This window comes from Phasianus colchicus, chromosome 16 (assembly GCF_987193195.1).
Source record: "Phasianus colchicus chromosome 16, bPhaCol1.hap1.1, whole genome shotgun sequence".
NCBI lineage: Eukaryota > Metazoa > Chordata > Aves > Galliformes > Phasianidae > Phasianus > Phasianus colchicus.
Window position 1 is genome coordinate 1,592,083 of NC_143451.1, and position 21,312 is coordinate 1,613,394.

The 21,312-nt window shown below is 41.8% G+C and overlaps 1 protein-coding gene across 2 annotated transcripts in view; it reads left to right on the top strand.

Moving 5' to 3' along the window:
* The window catches only part of VPS35L (VPS35 endosomal protein sorting factor like), a 61,397-nt gene that overhangs the window by 37,862 nt on the left and 2,223 nt on the right, over window positions 1-21,312 (top strand). The window contains exons 27-31 of one of the 2 annotated variants that reach the window (XM_031605478.2): window positions 5,295-5,434; window positions 6,642-6,807; window positions 8,363-8,481; window positions 14,701-14,847; window positions 19,652-19,770. In XM_031605478.2, coding sequence (XP_031461338.2) covers window positions 5,295-5,434; window positions 6,642-6,807; window positions 8,363-8,481; window positions 14,701-14,847; window positions 19,652-19,750 — 671 coding nt within the window. In that variant the 3' untranslated portion in view covers window positions 19,751-19,770. Of the gene's footprint in view, window positions 1-5,294; window positions 5,435-6,641; window positions 6,808-8,362; window positions 8,482-14,700; window positions 14,848-19,651; window positions 20,368-21,312 lie in introns of those variants that run through there. The other variant, XM_031605477.2, reaches the window with a different exon arrangement.

Genomic DNA, 21,312 nt, shown 5'->3' on the forward strand with positions numbered 1-21,312 from the left:
GCTTTTTTCCTTTAACTAAGTCACACACCAGTGCTTTGGAGGGGCTGCCAACCTGGCATTATGAATTCTCATCAGTCATGCTTTCTGTCATAGAGAGTGCTTGACTAAATTGAGATTAACTGCATGCTTCATTGTGTCACTCTTCTGGGTTTTGAGACATGGGTATTATTTTAATTGCATGTATTTCCTCCCTGTGGAATTGCTGCTTTTGCCTGTCAAAGAGAAGACAGCTTGATTTCAGCTGTTGGTCACAGCATTCAGCAGGTGGATATGGATGATGCAGCTTGCTGGTAATGTTTTTTGAGCAGTGCTTTTATTTCAAAGGCTGTGAAACCCTTACCACACTTCACAAGTAATATGCTGAGTGAGTAACGTAATTAAATTGATTCTTCATGGCTTATTTCAAACTTAATGTTGTCAAACAGAAATTTATCGAACGTGGAGAGTCTGTTCTCACAATCAACTGGTGCCGGTCAATGGGCTTAGCAAATGCAGATTTTAATTCTGAAGCATACAGTGCTTAACATACTCTAAATATCCATTGCTCTAGTTTTTAGATTTAACAGACAGATTGCAAAATGAATTCTTGTTCTACTTCAGAGAATGTTCTCTGATTCTGCTAGGCTTCAGCCATGCTTTGGAAAAGTGTAGCATGCAATATTTATTAAGTAATTTTTAATCATGTTCTAATTATGCTTCATCGTGTTTTCTCAATAGTATTTTATAATTATTAACAAAAACTCTCAACATTTTGTGTTGCCTTGAAATGTGTATGCAGCTTACCTGCTGTGGTATTGTGAAAATTTCAGTCATCTTCAGGCTTTTTCTTCTATCTGTTAGAGTTGATAAGTTCCTAAAGAATCTGTGTCAGTATGGTCTGTTTGATGAGGAAATAAACTCATATCTCAGCACCTTTTTAATCTGAAAGGATAAAGAGAAGGAATCAGGAGGTCAGGGTTATGTTCTGGGTAGAGAAGGACATCATACATAAATGACACAATGACACTTCAGTTTTTCCATTAATGGCCTAAGGATTACTTGCCTTCTTGGCAGCTGTTTAGAGTGTGTTTTTCAGGAAAGCAACCATAATGACTCCAGAATTTTACATGAGTGTAAATAGCTTATTTAGAGCTTATCTTCCTGTAGCTACAGCAAGTGCTGTTCTCCTGTTTCTTTCCCTACAGGCTTTACTAATACTAGATTTTGTCTGCTGTTTTATTGCTCAGAATCATGAGCTCCACCTGCAGCTCCTTGTAGCCATGCTCCAGAGCACTCTGTAACATTGTCACCTCTTCACTGTTCAGCCCTGCTCATTGGAGGGACACTTCTTTCTGCAAAGCCTTAAGGAACGCGGTGGTCGTTTGACTTCTCTATGAGAACTTGTCTTATTCATCCTCTTTTCCCCATCCATTCCATACTTGTATAGGTTTTGCATCCTCAGGAGGACTTTGCTTCTTAGCTTTTGTTAGCTTAGGTTGGCTTTTTGTTTGTTTATTTTTGAGCCTTTTATATGAAATATATTGTTAAAAACTATGTAAAAAATCTAAGGATTTGTATTGGTTGGATCACTGAATGGAGATTGGCAGGTTTTTTTTTTTGGAAAACTAAAGAGATTTGAAGAATTACTTCTCTCTGCAAAGTTTATAGTGACTCTTGAGTCATGTTGCTTTGTTTGGTTTGATCTTTAACTAATGGGCTTCTCTTTAAAGGTTGCTGATAGTATTTTTCCTTTGTCTTCAAAGATTACTTAAAATTTCAGCCTGCCCCTCTATATCCCTAGTTATGATTTTTTTAATGTGCTTTTGTGTGTTTACTAAGTACAGCTTAGGGATAAAAAAAAAATCTTTCGTCCATCATTCTTTGTCATAATGTATGATCTCTGTTTGTATTTTGCCTTCTACTTAGACCTCAATGTGCCTTTGTCTAGAAGTGTCAAGGCCTTGCAGTAGCAACGTGCTAGCCATGTAATTACATTTTTGTGTGGTTAATTAATAATATGACAATGTAATACATTGCAGTTCACCAAACCACAGTATGTTTGTTTTCTTATTTTGTCTTTGTTATTTCAAAATCTTTGTAGTTTGTAGAGAGTGATGTTTAGAGAGCTTTAGGACTGCGAATGTTCAGGAAATCAATAGCTCAGGGGCAAAACACACTTCCACGATGTGGCAGATTTCTCACTGTGACCTCACTGCTGTTGTAAAGAGAAAAGAGTTCTAAATGTTTGCAGACCTTAGTTATTAAAACAGCAATGCACTAATTTACTTAAAGCCAGCAACAGTTAAATACTGCACCTACTTGCTGTTAGTTTTTGCACTAGAGTACAAGGCTTCATTAAATTCCCAACGTCTGTCAGATGTGGAAGCAAAACCTTTGAAAATACTGGGATGGGCTTAATGATGGTGTAGGATGTGACGGTGATGTGGAATGCAAAAGGCTGCACATGGTCCCTGGTTTTGACCTTTGGATGGAGTTGGCTGTCTGTTTCTGTATCTGTGACTAAAAATAGTTTGTGTAGGCATCTCAGACCTATTCCCTTCTGCTCCTTAAAGGAATGCTTCAGGAGCTTAATTGTTTTCCCATCTCTACTAGTTTTGTTTCTCCCTATTTTTTTTTCCCTGCCTGAAATCTTTAATTAGTATTGTTTAATGAATTGTCTTGCTACTCATGCAGCAAATATAATGTAAGTTAAATTTTTGCCTGTAAAGATTGGTACATGGAAATATATGGAAATACAAGAACACAGAAGATAATTAAATATGTGCGTAGGTGCCACCGTGAACATAACAAAACACTGAACAGTAATTTCACTTTTTAAAAAATTTTTCTGTAGCAGAATATTATTGGATGTTTTGGACTTGGGTGAGACTGTTAGTTTTCCTGGCCTGAAGGTCAGCATGTATGCTCAAGGGAAAGATGTGTGGAGTTACGGACAATCCGAGAGAAGGAGCTGCTGTGAAAGGATAAATTTGGCAAAGCATGATGTTTGTTATGTGCAGTGCACAAGATTAACAGCAGCTTGGGAAGACTTTTACCAGGATAATTCGTTGTGATGAGCAGGCTGCTCTCCACATAACCAACTCCAGTGGTTCACTTTAGAAGCAGTGTTGTGCTTTTGGCAGTTGAGGAAACAGCATGCTTCATCAGAGGAGGACTTCATCTTCTTCCTGTTTTCTTTTTAATCAAGAACAAAACATCTTTATAGCTTTTAGGTAATTATGGCTCCTTACACCTTTTGGATACCAGGAAAAGTTGGTGCATGGTTTTAACTTGAAATATGTCTAGAGTAGTAGCTTTATAAATGGACCTTTAAAAGATGTAGAGAAAGCACTCTTGCATAAAATCATAATCAGTGAAATTCAGAATTAAATACCAATGGTTGTTTCATACTTGGTAATAAAATAGCCAGTACTTCTGTGACAGCCTTGGAAGTGAACTTCTACTCCAAACTTGGAGCATGTGCTGCACACTGTGGCACCTCTCTACAAAAGAATGGTGTGGTAATGTTTGCAGGAGAGTTACTTTTCTGCAAAATCTTTTATAAAAGCTTTGCACTGATGTGAATTCACTTTATTTTTGCTTCTTACAAGGGATGAATGTGCTTTAGTTCCTGAGTAAGAACCATTTAGTAATTAGAAAAGATGAGGTGTACTCAGTGATGATCTTCTCGTTTGCCAGCACTTCTGGATGTACCTAAGTAAAACATCCTTCTCATTGATAGAAAAAGCAACTGCTTCTTTGTTCTGTCACTTTTTTTGTTTACCATGCTGCACTGTGTCGTGTTCTCTTATGAATGAACTTCAGAAGGCAAGAGTGCACTCTGCACAGACATGTGTACTTTGGTATGCAGACTGTTTTCTGACACGGCTCTTCATTTGTCTGTTAGCTTGTTTTGATTATACAGTGATGTGGGGCACGACTTTTTTTTTTTTCCCCTGTACAGACAACTGTGAAAGTGATACCAACTCATTTACTTGTGCTAGCATGAACGTCTGCTGTTACTTTTCTTCCTTTAGTAAAGCTCAGAGGAAGATCACTTACCTTCCTCTGGGTTGGCTATGTAAACTAATATGTTGTTTGAAATAAGCAGAAAACATTCCTTCACCTCAAATTAAATGTGCAAGATAACAGGAAATATGAGGTTTGACTGAAGGAGTCTGTGTTCCAAGTACTGACAACTTCAGAAGCACTCAAGCACTCATATACTGAAAAGAAATAAGAGTCAGAAGAATTAGTTTTTCCAAAGCAAATGTTTCACTGGTATTCCTCAAGAGCTTAAATAGATATCAGATAGTACTATATTTAGCAAATTTGCTTGGAGTCTCGTGCTCAAATGGATTTTCCAGTGTGAGCTGCACTCCTGGAAATGACTGTGCATGCTTGTCAGTGGTTATCTCTGTTCCCACCTAACACCCCTTGTCTTTTGCCAGGAACCCTCTTTGCTAAACTTTGATTTCATGGCCTCAGTCTGTGTTCTTGTAAAATAAAAGATGAATATAGTATTAACTTTGAAGTATTCTTTAAATTATATGGCTGAACAACTTGAATGGAACTTGGATGCTTTTGGATATTTTGAAATGTAGCCAAGAAGGTGCAAAAGAATATTGCTGTCAGAATTTTTTCTGCAATGAACTCATAGCCTAGAAGAGCACCTACATGTGTTTTTAATTTGTGAATATTAACTTAATCATAAGCTGAGTAGGCATTCCAGTGTTGTTTTTTGTAGGGTTAGAGACATAGCCAAGCACTATGAAAAATCTCTTAATAGCTGCCTGTAAATAGCAATAATTCAAATACTGTGTTCATATTTTAACGATGGTGAGTAAATACTCAGATGAAGTTGGCTGTATTTCCTTAGAATTTTAACAGCCTTTTGTAGATGGATTAGTGTGTGAGTTAGCGTGATCTAATGCATGCCATCCCCTTAGCTTTCTGGTTCCCTGTACTTATGTCATAAGCCCTTCTTTACCTTAACCTTCTTTACCTTAATTTTGAATTGTGTGAGGTTTTTTTTTACGTTATTTGTATTTTTTTACTGTGCTTGCATTTGAAACAGCGATGCCCTGAAGAGTGATAATTTCAGATGTCTCCAGCAGTGTAGTATTGTTTTAAAAAACAGCATCGTCAGAATTAACACAGATTTTTGCCTTCTGAGTCTTGAGTTTTGTTGCAGATAAGCATGCAATCACCGTTTATAGTCTGTTTGCAACAAACCCCAAGCAACCATCAGATCACAGACTTGGCTGCCTTATCGGTTGGACTGATAATACAGAGCCTCTGTTTTTGTTTTGTAGCTGATGCTTTTTTCAAAGCTGCAGTGAGCCTTGTTCCTGAAGTGCCAAAAATGATCAGTGTAGATGGAAAGATGCGACCTTCTGATGCCTTCCTCTTGGAATTCCTCTGTAACTTCTTTTCCACGTTATTGGTTGTTCCAGTAAGTTGCTTTTTGTGTGTGTGTGTGTGTAGTGTATGTTTGGTTTAATGTGAACTTTCATTGTGTTCTTGTATATATTCATTTTTCTATCTGCTGATTCTAGTTCTTTCCTCTTTTGTTCTCCTTTTTCCTGACCAAGTGCATGGTGAATCAGCATAGTGACACTGGTTCAGTCCTTGTATATAGAACAGCATATTCTCCTTTTTCCAATGGCAAGGGGGGTCTCCTCAACCGTGCATTTCATGGAGGTGCTAACCTATTAGAGGGGAAAGGCTCATTGCCACTGTGGTTGTACTCCACTGATTACAGAAGATGCTGAGGAAAGCTGTGTCAGAACCGTATGCTCCTCAGAAAAATGGCTCAGGTGATTAGAGGAGGAAAATCCAACCTCTCAGATCCAGTAAGGAAGAACTTGCAATGACATTATAGGATTCAGTAACTAGCTTCCATCATTTCTTTTTCTATTTGCTTTAAAGTGCAGACAATTAGAAGGAAGGGTTCCAAGATGTCTGAAACTTGTCATACAAATGTTGGTGTCATTGCACCAGCTGCAAAGTGAAATAAGCTGGGTGCAGTATTAAAAATGCTTGCAAAAAAATCATGGCTTATGTAGAACACGTCTTTGTAATTTCCTATTAAAAATTTCTTGATTGTGACTTTGACTTCCCAGTGTAAATGTTCTTATAAAACTCATAATTATATGAGTAATTTGTTTCTTATTGACATTATTTAAATTAAAAAAATTGTACCCGGTAGGTGATTTTAGGGCCCTGGGTGTTAAGAAGCTGACAATTCTGCATCACTCCCCCATGAGTATAAAACAAAGCCTTTCAGAGTGTATCTGTGTGGAGGCTGCCTAGATAATGTTTATTATTACAGGAAAATGAGCATTTTAGAATGAAACTAGAACACAATCACAGAATAACTCAAGTTGGAAGAGACCCATAAGGATCGTTGAGTCCAGCTCCTCGCAATTGGACTATGAGTTCCCAAAATGAGGAAGAGATTTTTAAAAGGATTTTCTGAAAGCACACTCGGGAGGAGTTGCCAGTTTTGTTTGTATTGTGGTTTTTCCTTACATAGAGTTAACACTGTGACTTTAAACCACCAAATGACTCATAATAATCTTCATTCTGTTTTGGGATTGGTTGGGGGTTTGGTTTGGGGGTTTGGGCATTTTTTTGGCTGATTATTTTCTTTTCTATAGGACCATCCAGAACAAGGAGTGTTGTTTCTTGTGCGAGGATTACTAAATGTGATCCAGGATTATACCTGGGAGGATAACAGCGATGACAAAATCAGGATTTACACTAATGTTTTACATCTGTTGTCTGCAATGACTCAAGAAACATATATCTACCATGTAGATAAAGGTAATATGTTTGTCTGTTCCATCGTGAAATTTGCAGTATTGCTATACCTAGTTAATGAAGATCAGTGTTACCCAATTTTCCTATCCAGGTCCACATATTGTGGATTAAAATGATCACAGGAGGTGACCGCCCAGCAGATATCTAGTCAATAGACATGAGTCTGATATTAGAATTTTACATTTATGGGTTTTTTTGTGTCTGAAGTATCAACCTGATTTATACTTATCACTGATGTTTCATTCACACTCATTAACACCAATTCTAAGAATATAAAGCCTGGTTTTCATTATTTAAATAATACATTTGCTGCTTTGAAGGCAAGTTTCCAGCTTTGGCAATTGTGATAGCTTATAAAAAATTTTTCAGAATAGCTGATATCTTTTTTTATTAAGTGTCTGTAGTCTTTCTGTAGTAGCATGATATTTTGATGGCTCTAGTGTTGAAGGTTTTCATAGAGAAGTCCCCAAATTGAGATATGGTGACAATCAATTCTTTCAAAGAATACAAGCAAGATTAGTCACTGAAAGACCACAATAGTTCAGAATTCTTTTAGTTGCACAGGGCTTTCAGGCAGAGGCAGGCTGGGATCCATTCTGCAGCAGTCTGTCAGAGTTACCAACCCGACAAGAATCTCTCTTGTAGTCAGCAGTATAGAAACGGGTCTCAGTTGAATAACTGCTCTGCAGTAAACTTCCTGTTCAGATTTCTCATGGAAATGTGGTTTACCTGCTTTTGCTTTCATTATATTTTTATATGTCCAAAATAACTGTGTAAACCCAATATAAGATATTTAATTATATTTCAACAGAGAGAGACTTGGAGTATGAATTAGTGATTTCTCCATGCAGTTGGATAATGGTTCTTTTCTAGGCAGGTACATCTTAATTTCTTAAAATGAAGTTTACATGAGAACAAAGGATAAACTTTTGCTTATGTGATCTCTGCTTATGCAGAGTATAGTTAAGTTTACAAATTTCTTATAACCTTTGTCTTTGAGCAGTATAAATAAATGAGGCCAAAATTAAAAGTATCAGTTGTTTAAGGTCTGGAAACTTCAAAAGAAACAACAAAGTCTCAGAAATTAAAAATGTGCTTTCTGGATTTCTTTCCAGCAAATAAGATTTTACTTTGGAAAAAAACATAATTTATTTTTAAAATGCATTTTTCCATTGAAAATCTTTGCACCAAGTGAAATACAAACTTTGGCCAAGTCCCGCTGCCATTGAAAATGATGACCAAGCTTTTCTAACAAGGAAAATGTGAACACTGATACTATTTTCTTCCCTAGTGTTTGAATCTAGCAGGTATTTTTGGACCTGGCTGCATCCAGGAATATGGGAGTGGTTTTAGTCTAGGAGATTCTTTTCAAGAGTTGGATTCTTAGAATGAAGAGGATGTAGTAGGCAACCAATTTAACAAGATTATTTCATTTGCTTAATGAAGGAAAGTCATTTTATAACTTCTAGATCTGGTCTTCTATAAATTGCTGTGTTTTTCAGTAGCAAACAAACTAATAACTCTTGAAATAGGCCTAATCTTCACTTCATCTCTGCAGTGGATTCCAATGATACCCTGTATGGTGGAGACTCCAAGTTCCTCGCTGAAATCAGTAAACTGTGTGAAACAGTAATAGCACAGATTCTGGATCATCTCAAAACCCTTGGAAAGGAAGAGGTATGTCCATACTTTATCTGGATTTAATGCAAATGCAAAATTACTTTGGAATTGAGTAAATGGACTGCCTTCTTGGACAGATTTGATCTTCTAGGAAGTTCTGTGAGCTTTACAATGAGAGGGAATCAGTTTTCTTGTTTTACTTAGTTTTATTCTTTAAATAAGTTAATTGATCATGTATGCAGACTTGTGGTAGAAAGACCTAATGAAGGTTAAGAGTTTTGAATTATCTAATCTGAATGTTGATGTAGTCTGGGTTATGGAAACATGACACTCCACGTGGTGTAACGTATATTTTTACCTTTATAAAGAAAAGGTCTTTGTAATGAGCTGAGCTTCATGATGCAATCATTGTCCTTAGCATGCTGGAGATTGTGCCACGCTCACTCCTTTGTGGTAAAAAATCTGCTCCTTGTCCATCTTTCTTGTATCCTCCTGGCTGTCACCTTTCTCTCTCTGTAAATAAACCATATTTTCTTGCCAGCTAAGTTACAGTTTCCTGAAATGTCCCATTCTGTGATAAGCAAAATGGGAATTCATACTTAATAGTAAGTGCAGTGGAAATCTCCTTAAATTTGTACAAGTTTTGGATCCCAGGCCACAGAAAGAGAGGTGCAGGGAGAGGGGAAACATGTTTTGTCTCTAACCTCTAAATATTTGTTTTATTTGTTCAATATAAGGTAAAGAAAACTCTTTGCATTTCATTGGATTTCTTGATTGGACTTGTAACGTCTGGGAGATGAAACACAGCATAACAGTTTGTGTGTGGAGGGCAGGTGACCCATGTTTTTCAGGATTGGTGAAATCACTATTCTGGTAACTGAACTCTTTCTGAGGTTGAGCCCCTCAGCAGCTTCCACGTTCCTCCTCCTGAGCTTTTGAATATTGATTGCAGTCTTGTGGGCTTGTAGACTGAGCTGGGAAGGCAGGAGATAATCATCTGATGGAACTTTTAAAATACCATGTTTCCAAGTAGCTTGTGGTGTTTACAGAATATGTAATGCACGACGTGCCAGTTTGGAGACCTCTGCTACAAGAATAGCCTTTTCACTGCTTTTGCTATATTGTTTACCCTTGTTAAGCAACCATAGAGATGTAAGATGAATAAATCCTTTGGAAATGTTTTTACGTCATTGTATTCATGACCACTGTGAATGGCAATTCTTTTTTAGAGCTGCTACAGGAAAGAAAAAGACACTTTGCTTAGTGGTGTCTAAGCAGACTTTGGCAGATTTTAATAGTTTTCTGGGCAGTGGGTCGTGTATGAGGATTTTCCTATGTCGGAATCCAGTATGGAGTATGTGGGTGAGGATGTTTGTATGGCTTGGTATGTAGTTTCTGAAAGGCTTTTTTCATCTTTCAAGCTTAATTTGAGAGGTTATTATTTCTCTGATGTATCTGTTGTGTAGAAAACTGGATTTAAAGCTAAGCAGCATGGCTGTAATTCCTGCCCTGCCTTTGTCACTGTGGTCTTGGATTTATTCCTGTGTCCATCCTTACTTACAGAGCATCTAATTTGCTTTGTCATATAAAAGTCCTTGAGAGATTTTGACAAAAAAACATTGTGTTTTTCAGAGGAAGCTGTTGTTGCTGAGGAAATAAAGGTGACAGTATTGTCAGAGACCTCTGTTGGTACTGACATAGGACCTAGAATGAGATCTCTGTGGCGTTTTCATTGCCTTGGTGTCAGTGACCTTTTATTATTCATCGGTTTGGCCGCACATTTAAACAAACAGACCTCTGATACTAAGTTTTAATTGGTTCATTCCCTTTAAAAGCTACATAGGAAAATAGTAGTTTCTCACAATAAAAGGCTTTCACCAAAATGGTGGTTTGGAAGGGAGCAACGCTGCTTCTGTTAACTCAGCATGGTCCTTCTGCATTATTAAAGAATCCTTCATCTGTGTTACAGTGCTGAAGTACAGTTCTCACTTCGGGACAGTTCAGTGAAGTTTGAGCTGCTTCTGGTCATAAGAGCACGTGTCAGTGAGTCCTCTGTCGGTGTCATGTGGGTGGAGGATTAATTTTGAGCTCCGGGTTTCTTAAAAATGGAGATAATCTGGCTGCTCAGTGTCCAGATGGGGCATGTTTCATTCAAACACTGCTTTTGAAGCAAAACATCATAAGCAGATGGTTTTTGCTGTGTCAGTGCTGTGTTAGGACATGCCGTGTGAGAGACACTGGAATTTTTATAGTAATGCATCAGGAGAAAGCAATTTCTGGGTACCCTCTCGAGGCTTCTTTCAGCACAGCCAATTTGTTCATCTATAATATGAACCTTGTTAACACTTCAGTACAGAACAAACAACAAGTAGAGCTGAGCAGGGTGTCTGTGTGCGTGGATGTGTTTTAGATTGAAAAGTTCTTGGTGTTCCTGAAGGATTCTGTGTCCTTGGCCAAGATTTTCTAAGAGTGGTTAAACATTTCAGTCCTCTTTTTGGAAGAAGGAGACAAGGGAGTTTACCCACTGTCCAGAGGATGTTGTGGTGGTGGAGGTGCTGTTTTGACAAGTTTGCAGCTTTGTTGTTGATGACTTAACAGGAATGATGGATGAACCTGGAGCACATCAGTTCCACTTGCTGGTCTTGGTGCTGGAGAGCCTGCACTTCCAAGTCAACACTTTTATTACAGCATTGTGTCTGGCTTGCTGGTGGAGTTTAAAGGTTAGAAATAGTTTGATTGGAAACATTGCCTCTGCATGCCTGTAGAAACCATCAGGATTGCTGAGCGTAGCTTTGGTAAGAATGGCCCAGCTTTCTGTGAGCACAGGCTCCACGTGGAGCACATCTTTGCTGGATTAACTTAATGAATTTGAAACAGAGATGAACATGCCCTAGTGACTGTATGGAGCTGAGAGGAGAATGTTGAAACGTTCTGCCCTGACTCAAAGGTGCTCACTGCTCCCTGAGCAGCTGCCACCTGTGCTCTGTGTGCATCCTCCACTGGTTGCTCAGGGACTTTTTCTGAAAGACTGCGTCCAAAACCAAATGCTTTCCAGCGTGCTGGAAAAGTGATGAAACAGGGTGTCTGTCCTCTTGTGTCCTGTGAGAGCTCCTAGCTGCAGCTTGGGTGCTGCTGCTCTCTTTTCCTGAATAGCTCCTCCATTTTGTCATCACAAGATGCTGCTTGTGCTAGGTGCTTCACTTATTTCACTTTAGGATAGCAGTCTAATGAGGGAGCTGAGAACCTGGCTTGCCAGGCACAGCTCCTGATCTTTCCCTGTAAACTACATATGTTAAAAGCTCACAAAGGGTTCTCTTGAGACCTTTTAAAGGAGAAGAGAGGTGCCTGGCATGGCTCTGTGCAGGCACATCTGAATTTGGATAATAGGGCTGCAACCTACAGCATCACAGAGATGCTGGAATTAATTTCTGGCTTGCTCATGCAGGTAATGCAAAGAAGTGCCCTGTCAGCACAGAGACATGGCTGGGCTGACACATACAGTGCCCTGAGGCAGCGCTGTGGCCATGCTGAGCACTGTGGGTGCCTGGGCTTTGTGTGGGACGGAGCTGTGCTGGGCAGCCTGCACAGGTGGCAGTGGGCCGAAGTGAGCCACAACTTTTCTCAGAAAGCTGGAGGTATCCTTATGCCATAGGTGTCTGGAGAAAGTCTTTAAGGCGGGAGTGAGTGAGTGAACCACTAGCCACAAGGTCACGAAAACAATTACGTGGTCTGTTTTGAGAAATGTTGCATTTTCTGCTGCTAAGCTGCATGAAACTTGGACATTGCTCTGCACTTTGGGGAGCCTGAGGTCACATCATTGAGTGATGATTTGTTGTGTTTTCTTTTTTCATTTTGTGGTGATCAGCATTATTCCACAGGTTATGGAAAATGCAGCTCCTGAAGGCGGTTCTTGGTGTGGGGATTGTCAGTCCTGTGGCTCTGCAGCTGCCAAGCAGCTGATGGCTCCTCTGTGTGTGCAGCCTCTGCACGCGCATTGCAGGTCGGCATGCAGCACAGCCACAGCTGCCAGCAGGTTGGCAGCATGCTGCCATGCATCACTCCCCTGGGCGGCAGAGCGGTGCCATGTTGCACAAACACGCCTGCTGTCACCAGGACCCTTGTCTGACCCTGCTGGTTAGTTTTTAGACATGGATTTACTGCACACTTGTGCCTGCCCCTCTCTCCCTGTTGCACTGTGTAACTGGGAACTGGGTGCCAAAATGCTGTCTGAGATGACTGTGCCTATCCCAGCATGATGGGAGTTAGCATGTCTCCTACTTCCAGCTTTTTACTGTTTCAAGGTCATTTTTTTTAAGTACTTATGTTTCCAGTTAGTCAAAATGTCATCCCTGCTTTAAAGAATGGATTGTCTGCTGGCATTCTTACTGCCTGGAAAGCCTTGCTACTTATATCCAGTTCTGAGTGCTGCTGCATCTGTTTTCTGCCCAACAATTTCTGGGCTGCTGCTTATGAGAGTGCCTCCAGAGACCTCCTCGAAGGTGGGAGGTGTTCAGTGGAAGATGCACAAGCATTAGATAGTCAGTGGGGAAAACAAACATGTAGTTGAACACCCTGTTTTGCCAGTACAGCATAGATGGTGATGTGACAGGAGGAAGGCTGTATGTAACACTGACTAACAGGCAGTATCTTTTTCCCTGAAGGATGGTAATCCTGCAAGAGAAATACTATAGTAACATTTAAGCATTGACAACTACTTTTCTGTTCACTGGCATTTCTGTTCTTTGTGTTAATGTTCCTGGGCTAGATTGATTGTGTTCCTCTGCCTGGTAGGGAGTATGGTTCAACACTTTCAAATAATGGCTGCAGTTTCAGCTAATAAACCAATTTTGGAGCTGCTGGGATGAAAGGTTCTGAAGTAGGTAACTGTTAGAGGAAGAAAGAGCTGTCTTCCTGATAGCTCCATGTAATCAGTTTAGTGTTTACAGAACATTTCCTGGGCCCTGTAGCATCTCTGGGCATTCCATGTGTGTGCAATGCATCAGATTTTCTCTGCATTTACTGCTGCGTGGCTGATACACAGTAGTAACCAGTCCTACATTTCTCATTTGGAGCATGCTGTGTCCTCTTTTCTAGTCTGCCAATTCTTTAATGGCATGGCTTTCTGCTTTTACAGAAATATCTGGGGGACTGATGGCAGTGTGTTCTGTTTCCTTGTTTAATAGCATCTGACCTCGCTTCTGCTGGCAGTGAGAAGTGAAATTAATTTACTTTTAGTCGCTTAGGGAAAGGGCAGAGGCTGTGTGGCTGCAGTGGTGGTGTCAGGAGAGCACAACTTGCACTGATCACTCCACTTATCCCGATTTTTGCCTCATTCCCTCTGTAGGTTTGCATCTGAATGCAGTATGTTAGCTACCCCTAACATATATTGAACTGAGAGGGCTAAAGTGAGTATCCAGTTCAGTAAGCAAGATGCTGAGTTGATAGTGCTAGTTACTGCCTTGCTGTTATGCATAAGATGCAGCTTTGGTTTTGTCAGTGGTCTTTCTTCAGCCAAAACCAAAGGACAGCAGCAGCAAAGCAGTATAAAGAGGTGCTATGTGTAAGATGCATCCAACAACGATCTGTCTGCAGTGCAGAAGTGTCAGTGCTGGAGAGCTCCCCTGCAGAGTGTGGAAGGCAGTGGTGTTCCTCGTGGTAGGTTACAGCAAAGCAGTGGTTCTCCTCGAGCTCCCTCTTAAAAATTTTAAGAAAATTAACTACAAACATGGTACAAGTGTGTTTCACTAGAAGAAAAGCAGGTAAAAAAAAAATGGAAGTCACACTCACTGTAAAGTTCATCCACATATTTGTGTGAAACTTCCTGTGTTCCAGTTTTTGGCCATTGCTCCTTACTCTATCACTACACACTGCTGCTCCTTACTCTACCATAATGCACCACTGGAAAGACCCTGGCCTTGCCTAATTGCCTCCTACACCCTAGATATTTATAAACATTGATCAGATCCCCTCTCAGTCTTCTCTCTAGGCTAAACAGGATCAGGTCTCTCAGCCTTTCCCTCTGCGGGAGATGCTCCAGGCCCCTTTATCATCTTTGTTGCCCTCCTCTGGACTCTTTCTAGAAGATCTGCCTTTTTGAACAGGGAGCTCAGAACTGGACACGGTGCTCCATGTGTGGGTTGATTCATAATTATCATTTTTTGTTTTATTTGGAATGGGATGTGGAAACTGTGCCCATGTTCCTGCATCTGTAGTTATTGCTGTATATTTCAAAACAATTATCTGTATGATAACACAGAAATTCTTTTCTCATTATAGACTCTGAAGCGACAAAGCCAGTTGGCACTCTATTTCTTCAACACTATTTTAGCTCATGGTGATCTACGAAACAACAAACTAAATCAGCTTTCAGTAAATCTCTGGAATCTTGCTCAGAAACATGGCTTTGCTGACACCAAGACAATGGTAAGGAGTACACACTGCAGAGAAATCTGTTTTGATGTTCTTTAGCTCCTTTTTTGGGAAAAGGCAATACTATGTAGATTGATCTGAAAGTAACACCTCCTATTTTATTTCCATGGAAACAACAACAGATAGAAAAAGCACAATAATGCTGTTTGATAGAGCCAATTCCCAGCCACAAAAAACTATTTTTTTTTTTTAAATAGTCACCACTGTTAGCAATACATTTTCATCACTGATGAAATCTGCACCAGCAGAGGTGACCCAGTGTTTCACTGCTGTTATGACAGTGTTGTTGCTAGGAAAATATTGCCCACACAGTCCACCTTTCAGCTGCCTGAACAGATGGAAGTTGGAAGGTCCTGAATACAGACTATATGGTGGGATCTAATTGGAGAGTTCTGCCAAGGTTAGCAATGTGCTGCACGGTCTTCAAACCAGTGTGGAACGTGGCATTACCCTGTGGCAAGAGAAGGGCTGTCTTCTCAGAATCACAGAATTGCCAGGGTTGGAAGGGACCTCAAGGATCATGAATCTCCAACCTCCCTGCCACATGCAGGGCCACCAACCATCCCACCTAATGCTAGACCAGGCTGCCCAGGGCCCCATCCAATCTGGCCTTGAACACCTCCAGGGACAGGGCATCCACAACCTCTCTGGGCAGCCTGTTCCAGTACCTCACCACTCTCTCTGTAAAGAATTTCCCCCTGACGTCCAACCTAAATCTCCCTTCCCTCAGCTTAAAACCATTTCCCCTTGTCCTACTGTCACTCACCCTTTCCAAGAGTTGATTTCCCTCCTGTTTGTAGGCTCCCTTTAGGTACTGAAAGGCTGCAGTGAGGTCACCCTGCAGCCTTCTTTTCTCCAGGCTGAACAAGCCCAGCTCTTTCAGCCTGTCCTCGTAGGGGAGGTGCTCCAGTCCCCTGATCATCTTTGTGGCTCCTCTGGACCCTCTCCAACAGCTCCCTGTCTTTCTTGTACTGGGGGCTCCAGACCTGGATGCAGTATTCCAGATGGGGCCTCACAAGAGCAGAGTAGAGGGGAACAATCACCTCTCTGTCCCTGCTGGCCACCTCTCTTGATGGAGCCCAGGATCCCATTTGCCTTCCGAGCCGCAAGGGCACACTGCTGGCTCATGTTCAGTTTTTCATCTATCAGGACCCCCAGGTCCTTCTCCACGGGGCTGCTCTCAAGGACCTCTCCTTCCAGTCTGTAGGGATGCCTGGGATTCCTCCGGCCCAAGTGCAAAACTCTGCACTTTGCCGTGTTGAACCTCATCAGGTTCACGTGGGCCCACCTTTCTAGCCTCTCGAGGTCCCTCTGAATGGCATCCCGTCCTTCCACCGTGTCAACCACACCACTCAGCTTGGTGTCGTCAACAAACTTGCTGAGGGTGCACTCAATTCCGCCATCGATGTCATTGATAAAGATGTTAAAGAGCACCGGTCCCAAGACAGACCCCTGGGGGACGCCGCACGTTACCGGCCTCCACCTGGACATGGAGCCATTGATGACCACCCTCTGTCTGCAGCCTTTCAACCAGTTTCTTATCCATCGAGTGGTCCACCCATCAAATCCACATCCCTCCATTTTGGAGAGAAGGATGTGGTGGGGGACCATGTCAAAGGCTTTGCTCAAGTCCAGGTAAATGACATCGGTCGCCTTTCCCTTGTCCACCGATGCCGTCACTCCATCATAAAAGGCCACCAGATTGGTCAAGCATGACCTTCCTCTGGTGAAGCCATGCTGGCTGTCACGGATCACACGCCTTTTCCTCATGTGATCAAGCATGTCATCCAGGATGATCTGTTCCATGATCTTCCCAGGCACAGAGGTGAGACTCACCGACCTGTAGTTCCCAGGGTCCTCCTTGCTCCCTTTCTTGTAAATGGGAGTGACGTGACCCTTCCTCCAGTCATCCAGGACCTCACCTGACAGCCACAACTTCTCAAATATGATGGAGAGCGGCTCGGCAACCACCTCAGCCAACTCCTTCAGAACCCTGGGATGCACGCCATCCGGCCCCATAGACTTGTACACATTCAGTCTCATGAGGCGGTCTCGGACCTGCTCTGTCCTCACAGCGGGGGGGGATTTACCACCCCAGTCCCCACCCAGAGGTGTAGGGATGCAGGGCTCAGGGACGGAAGGAGTACTGGAGTCCTGGCCGCCAGTGAAGACCGAGGCAAAGAACTCATTCAGTACCTCGGCCTTCTCTCCGTCCGTTGAAAACAGTTCTCCTTTTACGTTTACCAAAGGAGCTACACTCGCTTTGGCCTGTCTCTTCTGGCTAATGTACCTATAGAAAGTCTTCCTGTTGTTTTTCACGTCCCTCGCCAAGTTCAGTTCCACCTGCGCCTTGGCTTTCCTGATCCCACATCTGCAAATCCGGACAACATCCCTGTGTTCTTCCCAGGTGGTACGTCCTTGTTTCCAGAGTTTGTACGCACCTTTCTTCGCCCTCAGCTCCCTCAGCAGGTCCTTGCTGAGCCACGCCGGCTTCCTGCCTCCTCTGCCTGCTTTCTTGTTCAGTGGGACAGAGAGTTCTTGCGCTCTCAGGAAGGCGTCCTTGAAGAGTAACCAGCTCTCCTCAGCATTTTTGTTCTTAAAGAAAGCATCCCAGGGGATCTCGGCCAACAGTCCATTGAACAGCTTAAAGTTTGCTCTCCCAAAGTTCAGGGTCCTGATGCCACTCTTCACCAGGCCCACATTTCTCGAGATCACAAACTTGACCAGAGCGTGTTCACTGCAACCCAGGCTGCCTCCAACCTTAACACCATTAATTATTTCCTCCGCATTGGTGAGCAGCAGGTCCAGCAACTTCTGCTCTGGCCTGACTGTAGAAGGGTTGAGCTTTCAGTTCAGTCAGCATCACAGTGCAGTGGTCAGAGCTGAGGGTTTGCGCAGGTTTCAGGAAATCCCACCCCTTTTCCATCCCAGAAGACAGTGCACATCACTCATCTTGCTTAGGGTTTTGTCATGGACTTTTTCCTTGATGGGGAATTCACATGTTACCACTCCATGGACTGCCCTTTGACTCTGGCATATAGTGGTGACACAAATCTCATCACCAGTAATGATTCAATCCAGGAAACTCTCACCTTCACCATGTATTAGTTCAATAGATCCTGACAAAATTGCATATGGTGTTCTTTCTGTTACTTAATGAGCATTTGTGGGAACCACCTGGTGCAGACTGCGAGATTTTAACACTTATACCGTTGTTTCCAATGCACTGAGGCCAGTATTCACCTCTTACAGAATCATAGGTTCTTAGGTTGGAAAAGACCTTAAAGATCGAGTCCAACCACAATGTAACCATACCACCCTAACAACCCACCCCTAAATCATGTCCCTGAGCACAATATCCAAACGATTTTTCAACACATCCAGGGATGGTGACTCAACCACCTCCCTGGGGGAGCCTGTTCCAGTGATTAACAACCCTTTCTGTAAAGAAGTTTTTCTTGATGTCCAACCTAAACTTACCCTGGTGCAACTTAAGACCATTTCACCTTGTCCTGTCACCAGTGAGAAGAGATCAATCCTGCTCTCGTTGTTGTCACCTTTCAGGTATTGGAAGAGAGCAGTAAGGTCTCCCCTCAGCCTCCTCTTCCACAGACTAAGCAGCCCCAGTTCCTTCAGTCTCTCCTCATAGGCCATATTCTCCAAGCCTTTCACAAGCCTTGTTGCCCTTCTTTGGACCTGCTTGAGTACCTCAATGTCCTTTCTGTGTTGAGGTGCCCAGCCAGCTTCACCACGAGGATGCTGTGGGGGACAGTGTCAAAGGCTTTACTGAAGTCCAGGTAGACCACTTTGACAGCCTTCCCTTCATCCATTAAGTGGGTCACCTTGTCATAGAAATCAGGTTTGTACACAGCTCTGTACACAGTTGTACTCCGGTTGTGACCAACTGATTTGTGTTGATGAGCTGATCCAGAGTCTCTTCATTTTGTGGTGCGAGAGCTGTGCATGGCTGTCCAGAACATGACTGTCTTTCATGCTGCTGTTGCCAATGCTGAAACAAAGCACCCATCCCTCACTGTATCAACATCCTCTGTTTGGTCTCCACAGACTTTCAGCAAACACTGTTGAATGTCAGTGGGTGCCATTTTATTCACATAGAGGAATTCAGTTCCACCCCTATGCTTCATTTGCACTTGCATGTCAGACACTGTTCTGTAAGACTACAAAAGGTAATGGGATATTGGTGGGAAGGTTCAACCTCTACTGCCATCCCACCAACTGACATTGTGGGCCAATCCAATGAAATAGGAGGCAGTACTTTCAGAGCATCCCCCTTTCTTGACCTAGATGAACCTGATCTCCTTACAAGCGTCTGTCTTGTTTTATCTGAGCTTTGAACTAAGTTGAAAAAAAAAAAAAAACCAAAAAAAACCCTTATTTTTTAAAATGCTTCTTAATAAATAAGCAGCTTCACTTATTTGTACCAATCTGCTCTGTCTCTCACATTTTTAAAAGTATTTCACACATTAAAGGATCTGGAAATGTGGGGTTCTGCACTTTTCAGTATAGAAAATGTAAGCTTTTAAAGAAGAACAGCAATTTTATGTAGCGGAGGAATTGTTGACACATTGGAATGTGAGTACTTGAGAGCATTGCTTAAGAAAAATGTCTGTGGTCACCAGTTCTGGAGTCAGAGAAGCAAGTGGTTGTGTATCTAATAGAACGTAGGGGAAATCAGAGGTGCATCTGTTAAAATGCCTTCCTTTAGCAAAACTATGGCCTCTGGAATGAGAAAAGACAAAGACTAAACATCTCAAAATGCCTTTCTTTTTGCACCCAGGTAAAAACTCTAGAATACATCAAGAGGCGAAGCAAGCAACCTGACATGAGTCACTTCACAGACTTGGCCCTTCGCCTTCCTCTGCAGTCCAGAACCTGATGAACGCCTCTTATGTAAAAGTGAGCATGTAGCCAAGGCCACAAATTGCTGATTCTTCTGGTCTTTGACTGGAGTTCACTGTGTTTGAATTTTACTTAGTGTGACAGATTTACTTGGGTACAGGTAAAACTGTTCTGAGTGCAATAATTTAATCTGAATTTTTTGTTTCCAGTTCTGCCACTGTATTTTAAATCCAGGTTAGATTCAGTAAAAGTTATTTCAGCCTTTCCAAATAAAATTTGTTGTCATTTTTAGTGACAAAGGAATAAAATCTGATACTCTACACAGATCAATTCACAGCCCCCAGACTTCATCCTGCCTGTAGAGCAGCGTTTCTCCTGTGTAGAAAGCAGTATTTCAGAGTAGTAATCCCACTAAATTGTTCTTCTGCTTTGGAATGCTGCCAACGTTTGGTCATTTCCAGTAAGAGAAAAATGGACCAAGTGTTACTGTTCTAATTTCTAATGTACATTTTCTCAGCTGTGTTTATAATATCACTTCAGTTCAGTAGTGTTTTGTATTATTAAATGCTGTCTGCAGAGGAAAATGGAAATGTATGCACAGCATTCCATGTTCTCTAGTATGCTATATCACTGAATAAAGCAGTGTGCAGCTCACCTGTTTGTTCTGGAGGAGTTCCTTTGTGTATACAAGTTTATTACCTAGTCATGCTGTATATTTAACTCTTATACCTAGCAGATTTCATTCTGTCCATTTCTGTCCTGTGCTAAGCAACCACGATGTGACCTTGCATCATCTATTGGTACTTCTGTGAGTGGTATTTTAATGACTGAAGTCATATATTAAGATGTATTTGCACAGAAATGTTCTCTTTGTTAAGGCAGATGTCCTAGTTTCAGCAGGGATAGAGCTAATTTTTCCTTCACACTGTCTGGTATGAGGCTGTGTTTTCGCTTTAGGAGAGACTGTTGTTAACACACGGATGGTTGTGTGCTGAGCATTGCTGTACAGAGCCAAGGATGTCTCAGTTTCTTGGCTTCTCTTGCTCCGAGGGGGCCGGAGGGGCACAAGGAGCTGGGAGGGAACAGAACCAGGACAGCTGCCCTTGACTGGCCAAAGGGATATTCTGTACCACATGGCATCATGCAGAAGAAGCTTGAAAACAGGGAGTTGGTCAGGGTGGGTAGCTGCTGCTTGGGGACTGGCTGGGCATCGGTCAGCGGGTGGTGAGCTACTGCTTTGTGCATTGCTTCTTTTGTCCATATATATGTATTATATATATATGTGTAACTTGTTTTCCTTTTTTGATAAATAGTTTTATTTCAACCCTCAAATTCTACTTTGTGGGTTGTTTTTTTTTTTTTTCTTGTGATTCTCTCCCCCATTCAACTGGGAGTTGGGGGAAGTGAGCAAATGACTGTCTAGTGTTTAATAGCAGCTAAACATGTAATTGGTTTTGCTAGAACCATTCATTTCCAACCTTCGGTACCCAATTTAATTATACTTTCTTTAGATAATTCTGTATAGCCTATGCATACAGTAAGATGGCAGTACTGCACGTATGTTATGTCATTCTATGATTTAGTTTCCCTTTTTGCTGC